Source organism: Melospiza melodia, chromosome 30 (assembly GCF_035770615.1).
Source record: "Melospiza melodia melodia isolate bMelMel2 chromosome 30, bMelMel2.pri, whole genome shotgun sequence".
Lineage (NCBI taxonomy): Eukaryota > Metazoa > Chordata > Aves > Passeriformes > Passerellidae > Melospiza > Melospiza melodia.
Genome location: NC_086223.1, coordinates 3592650 through 3607245, shown reverse-complemented (window position 1 = coordinate 3607245; position 14596 = coordinate 3592650). Strand labels below are relative to the sequence as shown.

The 14596-nt window shown below is 42.1% G+C and overlaps 1 protein-coding gene and 1 gene segment (V, D, J or C); one reads left to right on the top strand and one right to left on the bottom strand.

The window, feature by feature from the left end:
* LOC134430761 (T-cell receptor alpha chain constant-like) overlaps positions 1–5470 on the top strand; it is a 161353-nt gene extending 155883 nt beyond the window's left edge. The window contains 3 exon segments of the C gene segment in view: positions 1114–1161; positions 3760–3869; positions 4518–5470. Coding sequence covers positions 1114–1161; positions 3760–3869; positions 4518–4523 — 164 coding nt within the window.
* Positions 5471–11096: 5626 nt separating this feature from the next.
* DAD1 (defender against cell death 1) lies at positions 11097–13113 on the bottom strand. Its single transcript, XM_063178899.1, has 3 exons — positions 12892–13113; positions 11728–11878; positions 11097–11285 (listed from the first exon to the last, which is right to left on the bottom strand). Exons 1-2 carry the CDS (start codon positions 13100–13102, stop codon positions 11748–11750), a joined length of 342 nt encoding a protein of 113 aa, XP_063034969.1. The 5' UTR covers positions 13103–13113; the 3' UTR covers positions 11097–11285; positions 11728–11747.
* Between the last annotated feature and the right edge of the window lie 1483 nt (positions 13114–14596).

Genomic DNA, 14596 nt, shown 5'->3' with positions numbered 1-14596 from the left:
AATTCTGTTTCTGTAAAGTATTCAGTCTTTTCTCTCATGTGAAGGGTGACACAATACAGATGTTATAATTCACATAATCATAATCAGAAGCCAACTATTTCCTAATTATAATAGATGATAAGTGTTTCTTGGCCTATCAGCTTTTGCCACACCGCACTGTAAAAGCCTTAAAGCAAATAATCTAAAATTACCTTGTGGGTAATTTTACTTAATCTTACTACAATAAATATTTCATAATTCTATTTCTGTAAAGTATCCAGTCTTATTTGTAAGGCCACCTTTTGAAACTTGTTTGGAGAATTTTCTATAAATTCATTTCCCACACTGTAAGCCTCTGGCAAGCAATAGTTCCTTCTCCCAAGAAACAGTATTACTTAATATCTCGAGGCTGAATTGGGATTTTTCAGCCTTGAAAAAGGGAAATATTATAAACATTTATTGGACTTCCAGCTTTTTGCCACACCATTCTGTGAATGCCTTAAATCCAATAATCTAAAATTACCTCTCATGGGTACAATGCATCTTTCATAGTTCTATTTCTCCAAAGTACCTAATCTTATTTATAAAACCATTTTTTGAACCTTGTTTCTAGTTCCATTTCTCTCTCAGCAATGTCTGTCCTGTTCCATGGCATTACCAAGTCAGCGTTTCTCATCTCCAGATAAGTGATAAGAAATGTGCACACTGATGCACACTGAGCCTTCTGCCAGGCTTGGAGAATTCCCTACAAATCCATTTCCCACATTTCCCCCTCTCTCTTGAACAGAAAAAAACTTTTTCTATGGTTTTGATTATTGTTTCTCCTTTGTTTATTGTCTCTCCTTTGTTTGTGGTCTCTCCTTCCCCCTTGGCAGAAATGGGATTAAGGATCAGCAAACTGGTACAGTCAAATCAGAACACACTATGGGGAGATAGAAAGTTTGAAATTCCTTTGTCCAATGGAACACTGAAGGTTAATTAGATCGTTTTTCATGCTTGTCCTGAAAAAAAAGAGAAAATAATGTTTATGGGAGGGTTTGTTGGCCAGAAATCCTAATGTAGTCCTTCTATCTTTATAGGTCTCTGAAGAAGAACGTTGTTGTAATTAATTCAATTTATTGTCATTCTCTGCAGGTGCCAGTGCTGTCTGTGTCACAGGGCTGTCCCTCCACTTCAGAACAGGTATGTAACACAGCATTTTAGGACAAAAATTTGCCCTAAATTAAATGTCTTTCTATCACCATTGAGTCACAGATGACACAGAGATCTATCAGAAGGCAAAAGGCAAAATCCCATTTATTTGATCCTCTCCCCTTTTATACCTCAGTTAGCTACAGGTGGACCTGATTGGTTATTTAATCAATAGTGTGGAAATGCAGGGCACAGGGAATATTTCTGTGTCTGCTGTGGGGTGTACTGGTCTGACTTTGACCCTCATTCATGGAGAAAGTTTCCCAGACTTCAAGACAGACTGGAACCCACAAAAGTGTGAAATGGATTATACAGAGTAGTGTAGGTGTGCCACTGGGTGAGAAATTGAGGTTTTGGGGTTTTTAGTGTGTAGTGGATGGAAGCAATATGGAGGCCACAGGGTGTTGTCCGGGGTTTCTTCTTCTTTCTTCTTCTCCATGGGTTTGGGTGGCATTTTGTAATTGGGCAGAAAAGTCCACACTGGGATCAGTTATTGGGTTAAAAGGGAAAATAATCCAGGTGTCAGTTCTTAATTGGACAGTTTAGTCTTAAAAGACCTTGTAACAAGAGATTGTTGGCCATTTTATGCCTTCTAATGAAAAGCTGCCCAACTCACAGCAGTGAGGCTGTTTTACTGATAAGAGATAATAAACACCTGAGTGTGAACATGAATTATTGTCTCAAGTGCCTTCAATGCAGACCCAGAGAAACCAATAAATACATTTCACATGATTGGCTAATTAACAAGACACTCATTTGTAAAAGGAAGGAGAACAGCAAAATAATTTTTTAAAAAACACCACCTGCAGATTGTTTAATATCTGACTATCATTGTTTATCTCCAGTTCCCTAAAGCTTCCCAGGCCAATTCATGGGAAATTGCTATATAAATAATACAATATATTATATAAATTATATATATATATATATAAAATGTAACATAATATAATATAATATAATATAATATAATATAATATAATATAATATAATATAATATAATATAATATAATATAATATAATATAATATAATATAATATAATATGCAATGTAATATAATATGTATTTTATATAGATATATACATATAAAATAATAAAATATAATATATTATATTATATAAAAAAGCTTATTTGTCTTTCTCTCTCTCTGACCACGCTTCTCTGTCTCTCACCTTCCCAAGCTTTTGCTGCTTTACCCTGCTTGCAGAATTCTTTCTGAAGCAGCAAAAAGACAGAAAATTTCCCCAAAAGGGCCCCCACAGGTTTTAACACCAAGGCTGAAAGTTGTGGTGTTCGTGCAGCCTTGCTGATCCAAGCTGATAATTTTATGCAGCTCTTGCTCTGACTCACCACAGAGCTGCTGCTGAAAGTTTAAAATCTTGAGAAAAACATCATTCTGAGCCCACCTCAGAGCGGCTCCAGGTCCTGCTATGAGTCAGCACTGCTGCATTTCAGCCTTCAGAGGAGCTGGGTTATTTTGGGTGCACAAACACTTCATGGAACAATAGTTAGCAGTGGTTTCTGTGCTTGGGTCACTGAGGCTGGGCTGTGGGGATGCTCACAGTTTATTCAGAGAGAGAGAAAAGGCAGATAAACTTTCCCAGGAATTGTTCTGGGGGGCTTTGAGAAGGCTGAGAGAAAGAATTAAACAATCTTGCAGTGTTTGGAACAGTTGTTTTCTCATAAGATGTTTACCAAAGGTTGTCTTCTCAATTAGCAAATGGTGTTGATTTAATGACCAATCAGGTTCACCTGTATCAGAATGGTGTGTAAAAGAAAGGGTTTCTAATGAAAAATGTGTAAAAGAATGGGTTTCTAATGAAGAATGTATAAAAGAATGGGTTTCTAATGAAGAATGTATAAAGAATGAGTTTCTAATGAAGAATGTATAAAAGAATGGGTTTCTAATGAAGAATGTATAAAGAATGAGTTTCTAATAAAGTATATATAAAAGAATGGGTTTCTAATGGAGAATATATGAAAGAATGGGTTTCTAATGGAGAATATATAAAAGAATGGGTTTCTTATTAAAAAAATATAAATATATATATTTAAAAGAAATATATAAAAGAACTACAATATATTTCGTTTATATTATTATATAAATTATATATTTACATATTATATAACTATATATTTACATATTATATAATGTGTGTTTATACAATATATATTTTTCTATAATATATAATATAGATTTATATTCTTTTCAAATACTAATGGTTTTGTAACTAATATAAAATTAAAATAAAATTTTGCTATATGATTAAAATCAAAATTGCTTTTACCCTGCCCATCTTCAAAAGAATTTAGACAGAGGAAGGAGGGCTGCTCCAGCATCCTGGATTTACAGTGCACAGTATTTAAAACCAGTTAGGTGGCTGGCAAAGTGGCAAATTGGATAATTAAGTGGTTATTGAATGGAAGAAATTAAAGTTTCTGAGTTCCACTCCCTATCTCATTTCCTGCCCCACCAGCTGACTCCATGACACAATGGAACAACTTTGTTTAAAAGAGCTTTTGAGTCTGTGTGGGACATGAGGATGTCTCAGTGCTCTTTTAACTCTCATTTTCTGTTGGTTTTTTTTCCAGATGAGCACTTGAACACCATTTCTTTGTCACAGCTGGGCCTCAAAATCGTTTTAATGAAAGGAATCATTTTTAACGTGCTGATGACAGTGCTTGTGTGGAAGAAGAAAAAGGTGAGGATGCTTGGGGAGGTTCAGAAAATATCTGGATTGGTTCTTCAGCTGTGAATGCTCCTTTTCTCTGGAACAGCTGTTTTTGCAGTCTATCCAGAATTTTTCCAGTAAAATCCCTCCATTCCTCTGGCCATACCATTTTCACCCACCCCTCAAGTGCTCTTCCTGGTCCATAAGAAAATATTTTCCCTTTCAAGATATTTCTCCCTTTTATTTCTACATCCACCCCTTTCCTTGCCTGCACTCATCCATCAGATTTCTCCCCTCACCTGGGAAAGTTTGATGATTATTGACTTTGACATAAATTCTGATATATCAGCTTTACCCAGTGTCTGTTTTTCTCTTGCTTGGACACTTCAGCTCTGCAATTATGCACTTGTAACCTAAATAATGATTTAACAAACCTTTTGTTTTTGTTACATTTCTCCCTTCTGTTTGTACATCCATCCCTTCCCTTGCCTGCACTCATCCATCAGATTTCTCCCCTCACCTGGGAAAGTTTGATGGTTATTGACTTTAATATAAATCCTAATTTACCAGATTTTCCCAGTGTCTGTTTTTCTCTTGCCTGGACACTTCAGCTCTGCAATTGTGCAGAGATAATTTTTAAACCAATAATGATTTAACACACCTTTGTTTTTGTTACAGGACTGAGAGGAACCAGCTGGGGCAGTCCTGAAGTACCAAACCCATCAGCTTTGAGAGAGCATCGTGGGCAAGAGGGAGCTCAGGGAAATTCCTTGTGCAAGGAACATCCCCTGCTGCTCTTACACATCACACCACCCATGATATTCTAAATTGCTTTATTTGCATTGCTACAAAACTGCTCAAAATGAAACATTTCCAGCGTTTTGCCCTCCAGATGTCTGGGTCATTCACCACACTGTGCCTGTTTTGCATGAAGCAGACTTTGCTATAATTACTCATTGCCAAGTTGTTACTTCTATTAAAATTATAATTTCTGCCTGGAGCAATGCTGTGTGTTAAAAACTACAAGCTAAATATCATCTGAATGGGAATTTTTCCTATTTCGGTAGCTTTAGGATGTTTATATCTCTTAGGGTGCACGCCCAGTAACCTTTTCAGGTGCAAATGAAACACTTTGAAAAGAAAAGGGAAACTGAATCTGGATGTCCTGTCCTGTCACCTTTTGGTGGATTAGAGCAAGATATCCCATTTTTCCCCTAAAGGATGAGCTGCAGTCTCCCAGAAATTCCAAATTCAGTGAAATTGCCACTTCAATGTCACAGAAGAAATATTTAAAATGATTTTTTAAAAGTTTATCTGACCATAACATTTCTTAATTTAAACCAGTTTAAGATCTGGCTTTCTGTTCAAAATACAAACCACTTTTGTAAAACTACAAACCACTTTTGTTGTTTTTGTTTGCTTCTAACAACCTGAGATCTCCCAAGCTCTTTTTGTAACAATTGCATAAAAATGTACTGAAATATTTACCTGTCCTTGTGTGCCCACCATGGATCTGTGCTTGCCTGTGGCATCTGCATGCTGCTAATCCATGGACTGTCCTGGCACCCACAGATGTCTTGGCATTTCTTTAGGCTGTCATCAAACAATTCTTATTAAAAAATATAAAATTGTTTGTGTCTTGTATTTGTTGTTGGAGGCATTGGGCTGGGCTGGCTGGAGACAACAAAATCATGGTTTGGCCACACTCAGGGTGTGGTGGTGTTCACAGGGGTCACAGGATGAGGGAAGAGATGAGAATCTTGACTCTGTGTTTCAGAAGGCTGATTTATTATTTTATGATATATTATATTAATATATCATAATAATTTAAATATATTACATTAATATATTAATATATTAATATTATATATTAATATATTACAGTATATAAAATATTTATATTAATATACCATAGAATATATTAATATCAGTTATTATGATATATTAATATAATATACTGCAAAATTTTAATATAATATATAAAGATAACATTTTAATGTATTATATTAAAAGAAAATTATATATTAAAACTACAGTAAAAGAATAGAAGAAAGGATTTCGTCAAGAAGGCTTGCAAAGGAATGGAATGGAATGGAATGGAATGGAATGGAATGGAATGGAATGGAATGGAATGGAATGGAATGGAATGGAATGGAATGAAATGATAAAATCTTGTGACTGACCAGAGAGTCTGAGACAGCTGGAGTTTTATTTGCCATTAATTAAAAACAACCACATGAGACCAATCAAAGATGCTTTGGAGTGGAGACAACAAAATCATGGCTTGGCCACACTCAGGGTGTGGTGGTGTTTGCAGGGGTCCCAGGATGAGGGAAGAGATGAGAATCTTGACTCCATGTCTCAGAAGGCAGATTTATAATTTTATGATACATTAATATAATATTTTCAATATAATATATAATATATAATATATAATATATAATATATAATATATAATATATAATATATAATATATAACATATATAATGTAATATAGATAATATATCATATATCATATATCATATATTAACATTAGTATATTATATATTCTATATTAATATCAATTATTATATATTAATATAGTATAATAATATAATGTATCATAATTTAATATAGTGTATTAGTATAATATTTTTATATATTAAAATATAAAATATAATTATATATTAAAACTACACTAAAAGAACAGAAGAAGGAATCTTCTTCTCAAACTTCTCTCTGTCTCACAGAAGTCACTGTAAATCCTCTTCCCCACTAAGGCACCCCCAGAGGTTCCTGTGTGGGAGAGAAATGAGAAGAATGCTCTGACAGAAACCCCAGAACTCTCCCTGCAAAGCTTGAACCTTGCCTGTACCTCCCAGCAGTCCCCAGAGTGGCAGGAAAACCCTATTTTATTACTATTAAACTTCTAAAATTTTAAAAACAAGCGATGGGCGTTTTTTTCACAAAAGCAACTTTCAGATATCAGGCTGCCAATCTCCCACCACCACAACCTGCCCCCCCTTCCCTGCATTTTCTTCTTTATTTTGAGCTGCAAAAACCACAGAGCAAAGCAAAGCCAGGAAATAACCCAGCGGGCCAGATGTGTGTGAAAAACACCAATCCCTTGTTTTTGAAATTTTAAAAGCTTGATAGTAATGAAATGGTTAGAAAAATAGTAATATTATTAGAGTAATAAAAAATTGGACAATTTGAATTAGGACAGTATGAGACAATAGAAAAAAAGAGTTACAGATGGTCCAGGTATCTCTTTCTGGGCAAAATAAGCCCAAAAAAGGACACAGTTAACAGAGGATTAACCCTTAAAAACAATAACCTGTTGCATATTCATACACCTCATACATGATGCATAAATTCCATTCAAACACAGGATTCTGTCTGGTCAGTGTCAGCTTCTTCCTCTGAATCCTAAGGTGTCTTCAGGGCTGAGCAAGGTGGGAAGAAGTTCATTTCTTCTGATAAGAGAGCAATAAATTCTTTTTTCGCTGAAAGAGTTGGGTGTCCTGTGGCTGCTATCTTGGTCTGAGTACCTCAATCCTCTCTTTAAAAAAAGTATCTTACATAGCATAGTTTCTATTTTAACATTATGTTATAACCTAAAACTCTATTTAATACACTACTAAAAAAATTAATACAGCAAAACTTCCTAACATAACACTTATAATATTCATTTCAATATTTGTGAAAAGCCAATCATAAAATACACATTTTTCACACATATTCATACACCTCATACATGATGCATAAATTCCATTCAAACACAGGATTCTGTCTGGTCATCATCTTCTTCTTCTTATTCCTAAAGTGTCTTCAGGGTTGAGCGAGGCAGGAAGAAGTTTGTTTCTTCTGCTAAGGGAGAAATAAATTCTTTTTTTATGAAAAATTAGGTGTCCTGTGGCTGCTATCTGGTGCAAGCACCTCATTCCTTTCTTTAAAAATTATCCCACATACATAGCTTCTATTTTAACATTATGTTATAACCTAAGACTCTATTTAACACACTACTAAAAAAATTAATACAGCACAACTTTCTAACACAACACTTATTCATTTTAATATTTGTGAAAAGCCAATCATAAAATGCACATTTTTCACACGTATTCATACACCTCGTACATGATGCATAAATTCCATTCAAACACAGGATTCTGTCTGGTCATCATCAACTTCTTCCTCTTATTCCTAAAGTGTCTTCAGGGTTGAGCGAGGCAGGAAGAAGTTTGTTTCTTCTGATAAGGGAGCAATAATATAAATTCTTTTTCTCTGAAGGATTTAGGTGTTCTGTGGCTGCTATCTCAGTGTGAGTACTTCATTCCTCTCTAAAAAAGTATCTTACATAGCATAGTTTCTATTTTAACATTATAATATAGAACTCTATTTAACACACTACTTAAGATTAACACAGCACAACTTTCTGACATAACAGAATACTCGCAAAATATTTGCAAAAATCGAGAAAATATTTGAAAAAAATCGGATATTTGCCAAAAGCCAATCACAAAATACCCATTTTTTTTTTTCACAGGGCGCAAAGGGGCTGGGGCCCAGCTGGGGCAGGAAGAGGCCACAGCACAAGTTCCATGACGCCACAAGCGAGATCTGGGTCAGCGCCGCTGGCGCTCGCCTGCAGCCCCACCACGAAAACCACTTCCTCTGGAAAGTGCAGCACCAAGGGCTGGGGTGGCACGTGGCAGGCAGGGCAGGGGCTGTGGAAAAGAACAGCACCCGTTAGACCACAAGCCAAAGGGGAGTGAGGTTCAGGGGTGCCCCCCTCACCACAACCTGCGCTTGGGGGGGTTTGTTTTGGGCACAGCGGGAAGGGTTGAGCTATGAATAGAGTGGGCAGGAAAAGGAGGGCAGAAATGGTTTGGGGAGGTGATGCCTCTGGTTTTAGGTTTTCTGTTTTTCAGTGGTACTTCAGTTGGAAACAGAAATTTGTAATAAAAGGCAAAATAACACGTCAAAATGCGTATTTTGTGATTGGCTTTTCACAGATATTTAAATGAAAATTATGTGTGCTATGTTAGAAAGTGATGCTGTATTAATTTTCTTAAATAGTGTGTTAAATAGACTTTTTAAGTTATAACATAATGTTAAAATAGAAACTATGTATGTGGAATATTTTTTTTAAGAAAGGAATGAGGTACTCACACCAGATAGCTGCCACAGGACACATAAATCTTTCAGAGAAAGAGAATTTATTACTCCATTATCAGAAGAAATTAACTTCTTCCTGCCTCACTCAGCTCTGAAGATGCTATTTGTGGACAAAGCAATTCAGATAGGACTTCGAAATATGACAAAAGTGGGTGATTTTGTCTCAAGTATTCCATCTTTCTTTTGTATTGCTCATGTTTTACAAAGTGCATAGCAACTATTTTCATATCACACTTTCCCTCCTAAGTCAATAAATAACGTGCCCTTCCTCTTAATCTCTCAGGATTAAGAGGAAGAAGTTGACACTGCCCAGACAGAATCCTGTGCTTGAATGGAATTTATGCATCATGTATGAGGTGTATGAATATGCAACAAGTTATTGCTTTTAAGGGTTAATCCTCTGTTAACGTGGGTCCTTTTTCGGGCTTATTTTGCCCTGGTGCCATTGCAAACAACTCCAGGAGTGCTGGCACGAGTTCTTTGTCCCTGACACAGAGCCAGACTCATTATCCAGGACAGGGAAAACCCTGACTCCTCACATCTCACAGCCTGTGTCAGGCAAGAGATTTGGCTAAGGGTTTACTGGCTGCAGCACAGTAATGGAAATGTTAAATGCGTTTCCAGCACACCTGGAAATGTTAAAAAGGTGATAAAGAGGAGCCAGAATTGAATTCTGAGAGGTTCTGAAGCCATTAGAGAGCCAAAGTTCCATCCCCTCTGTGCAGCACACAAACATTTCCATGCCATGGAGTCCCAAGGCTCTCAAGGCTTTACCTCCCCAGAATTTCAGCTGCAGAGAAAACCAGACAAGCACAAGAACAGAACCTCCTGAAGGTTCTAGAGAGGCTGAACAGACTGGATCAGTGGGCAAAGCTCCAGGGCATGAGGATCAAGTGCTGCTCCAGCTCTGGGGTCACAGCAGTGCCTGCAGCTCCAGGCTGGGGAGGAGGAGGAGGAGGAGGAGGAGGAGGAGGAGGAGGAGGAGGAGGAGGAGGAGTGGCTGAAGAGCTGCTCTGGAGGGAGGGACCTGGCGGTGCTGGCTCCAGCTGCGAGCCAACAGTGAGCCCAAGCGGCCAAGAAAGACAACAGCAGCCTGGCTTGCGCCAGGAGCAGGGCAGGGATCACCCCTGTGTGTGTTGGTGAGGCTGCAGCTCCGGTGCTGCCCTCAGTTCTGAACACCTCACTTTAAAAGGACTTGGAGGGGCTGGAGTGTGTCCAGTGAAGAGCTGTGCTGGTACCAGTTGTTGGTTTTTCTGGGTGTGGATTGAAGGCACTTGAGACAGTAGTTCATGTTCAGACTCAGGTGTTTACTATTTATCAGTAAAACAGTCTCACCACTGTGAGTTGGGCAGCTTTTCATTAGAAGGCACAAAATGGCCAACAATCTCTGGTTACAAGGGCTTTTAAGGCTAAACTGTCCAATTAAGAACTGACACCTGGATTATTTTCCCTTTTAACCCAATAACTGATCCCAATGTGGACCTTTCTGCCCAATTACAAAATGCCACCCAAACCCATGAAGAAGGAGGAAGAAGAAGAAACCCAGGACAACACCCTGTGCCCTCCATCTTGCTTCCATCACAACACACTAAAAACCCCAAAACCTCAATTTCTCACCAAGTGGCACACCTACACAACTCTCTATAATCAATTTCACACTTTTGTGGGTTCCAGGCTATCTTGAAGTCTGGGAAACTTTCTCCATGAATGAGGGTCAGAGTCAGTGCTGCCCTGGGGGTCAGGGCACCCCAGAGCAGACAGAGAAATATTCCCTGGGTTTCCACAAAGAGCAACAAGGCTCACAAAAGGACTAGAAAATATTTCTCTTCTGGGGGATGGCTGAGGGAGCTGGGGTTGTTCAGTGTGGAGAAGAGGTGGCAAGCTGGCAACAGACCCTGGGAGATCAAAAGGCAGGAAAGAGGGAGATGAAAAGGGTGGACGACAACTGAATTTCTATGATAATTTGTTTCCTGCTTCCCTGCAAAACTGGGGCACAGGAAAAAAGCCTGTTGGGTAGAAAGGAAGGGAGAGAGGTAAAAGCAGGGAGAGGGAAGCTGGATGCAGGAGAGGCTCTGTATTTGTCCCTAGTATGGAAAAGGCTGCAGTGTCATAACGAGTTTTATTGATGGAAAGGACCTCAGTTACACAATGAGGCTGCAGACCCCTCCACAGGACACTCTGAGGAGGGGAAATCTTGAGCCCTGCATCTCTTCTTCCATCAAAGAAGAAGGTGAGAGTGTGCTGGGCACTTCCCCATGCCAGACTTTGCCATCAGGAGCAGTTCAAGACCTGGAAAGAGAGGAGGCAACATCAGCAATGTCACTGCAGAGCAGAGGGGATGAAACTCCCCCAAACCCCAGTGATCCTGTGGCACCTTGCAAGAGCAACAACAGGGAATGTCCCCACTCCCAACACCCAACTGTCCCTGTCCCCTGCTGAAAACAACTCCAGAGCTGAACCCCAGCCATGCCTCAGCCTCACAGAGCCCCCAAAGCTCCTCCTGCAAAGAAAAATGGGGAATCTCTCTCATAAGAGAGGTTTCTGTATGTCCTAGTTAACTCTTTAATTATAAAAGCCAAAAAAGGGTTAAAATCAGAAATCCTCACTCTGTCCCAACCCAGAGCTGTGCTTGGCCAGGAGGAGCTCAGGGGACTCCTGGATTTATTATCATTCTAATTCTCCCCCAAAGGAGAACAGTGCTGTGTTTGTCCCTTTTGTGACCCCTCAGTACCTGTCAGGCTCTCCCAGAGCTCAGCCAACGAAATTGATGACGACGAGATGCAGAATGGTGTTGGCAAAGAGGAAATCGGCGAAGGCCCGCTCGGGGGAGATGCCCTGGAACTCGCCCTTGTTCTGGGGGTTGATCTGGATCCGGAGGCAAACTGCACAGCACAGCAAGAAGGAGACATCAGTGAGCACAAGAGAAAACCATGGAGGAAAGCAAAGCCTTGCTGGGGCAGCCCAGCCCAGGATGTTCCACCCAGGGAGAAGTTACTCCATTGTTCCTAGAGAGGAGCAGGACACTGCCAGGGAATTGGGATGGGGCTGTCGTGGAGTCAGTGCTCCCACAGCACCACAGGGTGCCCAGATCCTGAGGGGAACAGGCTCAGAGCAGGACTGGAGTCACACAGGAGTGTGGAAATTCCTCTGTGCTCTGTTGGGTGTGTTAGAAGCACAGAATGATTTGGGCTGGGAGGACCTTAGAGATCTCATTCCAATCCCAGGGACACCTTCCACTATCCTCGAGTGCTCCAAACCCCATCTAAACTCACCTTGGACATCTCCAGGAACTCAGGAAATCTGGGCACTCTATGCCAGGGCCTCCTCACCCTCACAGGGAACAATTCCTCCCCAATATCCCACTATCCCACCCATCCCTGCCCTCTGGCAGTGGGAAACCATTCCCCCTTGTGTTGTCACTCCAGCCCTTGTCCAAAATCCCTCTCCAGCTGTCCTGGAGCCCCTTTAGACCCTGGAAGGGGCTCTCAGCTCTCATGGCAACCTTTTCTCTTCTGAACACCCCTAGCTCTTCCAGCTCTGCACAAAAACAGGGGCAGCTTTGGGGTATTCTGGCCAGCAGCACCGTGCCTGTGCCCCTGCAGGACTCTTAATCCCACCAAGCTGCAAGGACAGACGGGGAACAACGCTCCGGGCCGGCCCTGCAGCTGCAGGGCTGGAACGGGGAGCTCGGGAAAGGGCGGAGGTGCTGAGGGGAGCAGCGAAACCGGGAGCTCGGTAAAGGCCGGGGGGTGTTGAGGGTCCCGGGGGTGCTGAGGGCCCCGGGGGTCCCCGGCTACAGGGTCAGCTCTGAGCGCTGCCGATTCCTCAGGCTCCCCACCACGCCCGCTCACGGTGAGCCCGAGCCGCGCCACGTCCGTGAGGGGCCGGCACTGACCGCCCAGGATGAAGCTGCCGACGGCCGAGATGAAGCCGCTGAGGAAGGAGTTGAAGGGGAAGGTGCCGACGCCCAGGCAGTATCCGAACTGCAGCGCGCCCGTGAGCAGCACGTAGAGCAGGAAGGCGTCCAGCGCCTTGAGGCGCCCGGCGGTGCCGCCGCCGTACTCGGACAGGAAGCGCCGCGCCACGGCCCGCACCGAGCCCGCCATGTCTGCCGCCGCTGCCGCACTGCGCATGCGCCGCGCCGCCCGCCCGCACCGCGCGGGCGCGCAGTGACGTGGCGGTGAGCGATAGGGGGAATTGCGCATGCGCCGAGGGACAAGCGGAGTCCGCACCCCTTTGCTTGCAAAAAGCCAATAAGAGCGTAGAGCTGGCTGTTGCTGGGTAGATTAGAGAGTTATTAATTCCAAAAGCCAATCAGAGTCCAGCACTGCTGCTGGAGGCGGGGCTTTGCCTGAGACGGCTCGGCTGAGGGGGCGTGAGGGGATTTCTGGCTGAGGGAATGTCTGGGTCTCCTCGCGGAAGGAATGTTCGGGGGGATTCCTGGCTGAAGGAGTGTCCAGGGGATTCCTGGCTGAAGGAATGTCCTGGTGTTTGTGGCCGAAGGAGTGTCCAGGGGTTTGTGGCTGAAGGAATGTCTGGGGCTCCTGTCTGAAGGAGCGTCCGGAGGATTCCTGGACGAAGGAGTATCCAGAAGCTCCTGTCTGAAGGAATGTCCTGGTGTTTGTGGCCAAAGGAGTGTCCAGGGGTTTGTGGCCAAAGGAGTGTCCGGGACTTCTGGCGGAAGGAGAGTCCAGGGATTCCAGGCTGAAGGAGAGTCCAGGGGGCTCCTGGCCGAAGGAGTGTCCAGATGAGTCCTGGATGAAGGAGTGTCCAGAAGCTCCTGGCTGAAGAAATGTCCCGGTGTTTGTGGCTGAAGGAGTGTCCAGGGGGCTCCTGGACGAATGAGTGTCCAGGGCTCCTGGCTGAAGGAGTATCCAGGGATTCCTGGCCAAAGGAGTATCCAGGGGAATTCCTGGCTGAAGGAGTGTCCTGGTGTTTGTGGCCGAAGCAATGTCCGGGGGCTCCTGGCTGAAGGAATGTCTGGAGGATTCCTGGCTGAAGGAATGTCCAAGGGTTTCTGGCCGAAGGAATGTCTGGAGGATTCCTGGACGAAGGAATGTCCAGAAGCTCCTGGCCGAAGAACCGTCCCGGTGTTTGTGGCCGAAGGATTGTCCAGGAGGATTCCTGGCTGAAGGAGTGTCCAGGTGACACTGATTCCCCTCCCGGGTAAAAGCAAAACGATCTCAGTCTGCCTCCTGCTGTTGGAAAATGATACAAAATTTAGAATATTTTTGTAACTTTAGTCAGTTCGCCTTTGCCTGGGGAGAAAGGAGTTGGAGTTTCTTTTCAAAGGATCATCACTCAAGGTGTGATGAGCTTCAACAGGCTGGGAGCAGCACAGAAAAGACACAAAAAATAATGAGCATTAATGAACATCAACTCAAACATCAACCCAGGTGTGATGTGAGACACCTGGTCTGAGAAAAAAACGAGAGAACCAAGGAATGAGGACCTAGTTAATATCAGAGCCCAACAGATCCATAACCAATAGGAAACCAAATGCTAAGAGCTGCATAGTTGGAGACCAATGAACACTGAATTAATTTCCATGGGTTTTGACTGTGTAAATATCAGAATAATCTAGTAAAGAGTGATGTGTG

Coding starts and splice junctions, on each gene's coding strand:
- DAD1 (XM_063178899.1), bottom strand. CDS start 13,102: ATGGCGGGCTCGGTGCGGGCCGTGGCGCGGCGCTTCCTGTCCGAGTAC. Junction 11,879..12,891: donor CGGCAGCTTCATCCTGGGCG/GTCAGTGCCGGC, acceptor TGTGCTGTGCAG/TTTGCCTCCGGATCCAGATC.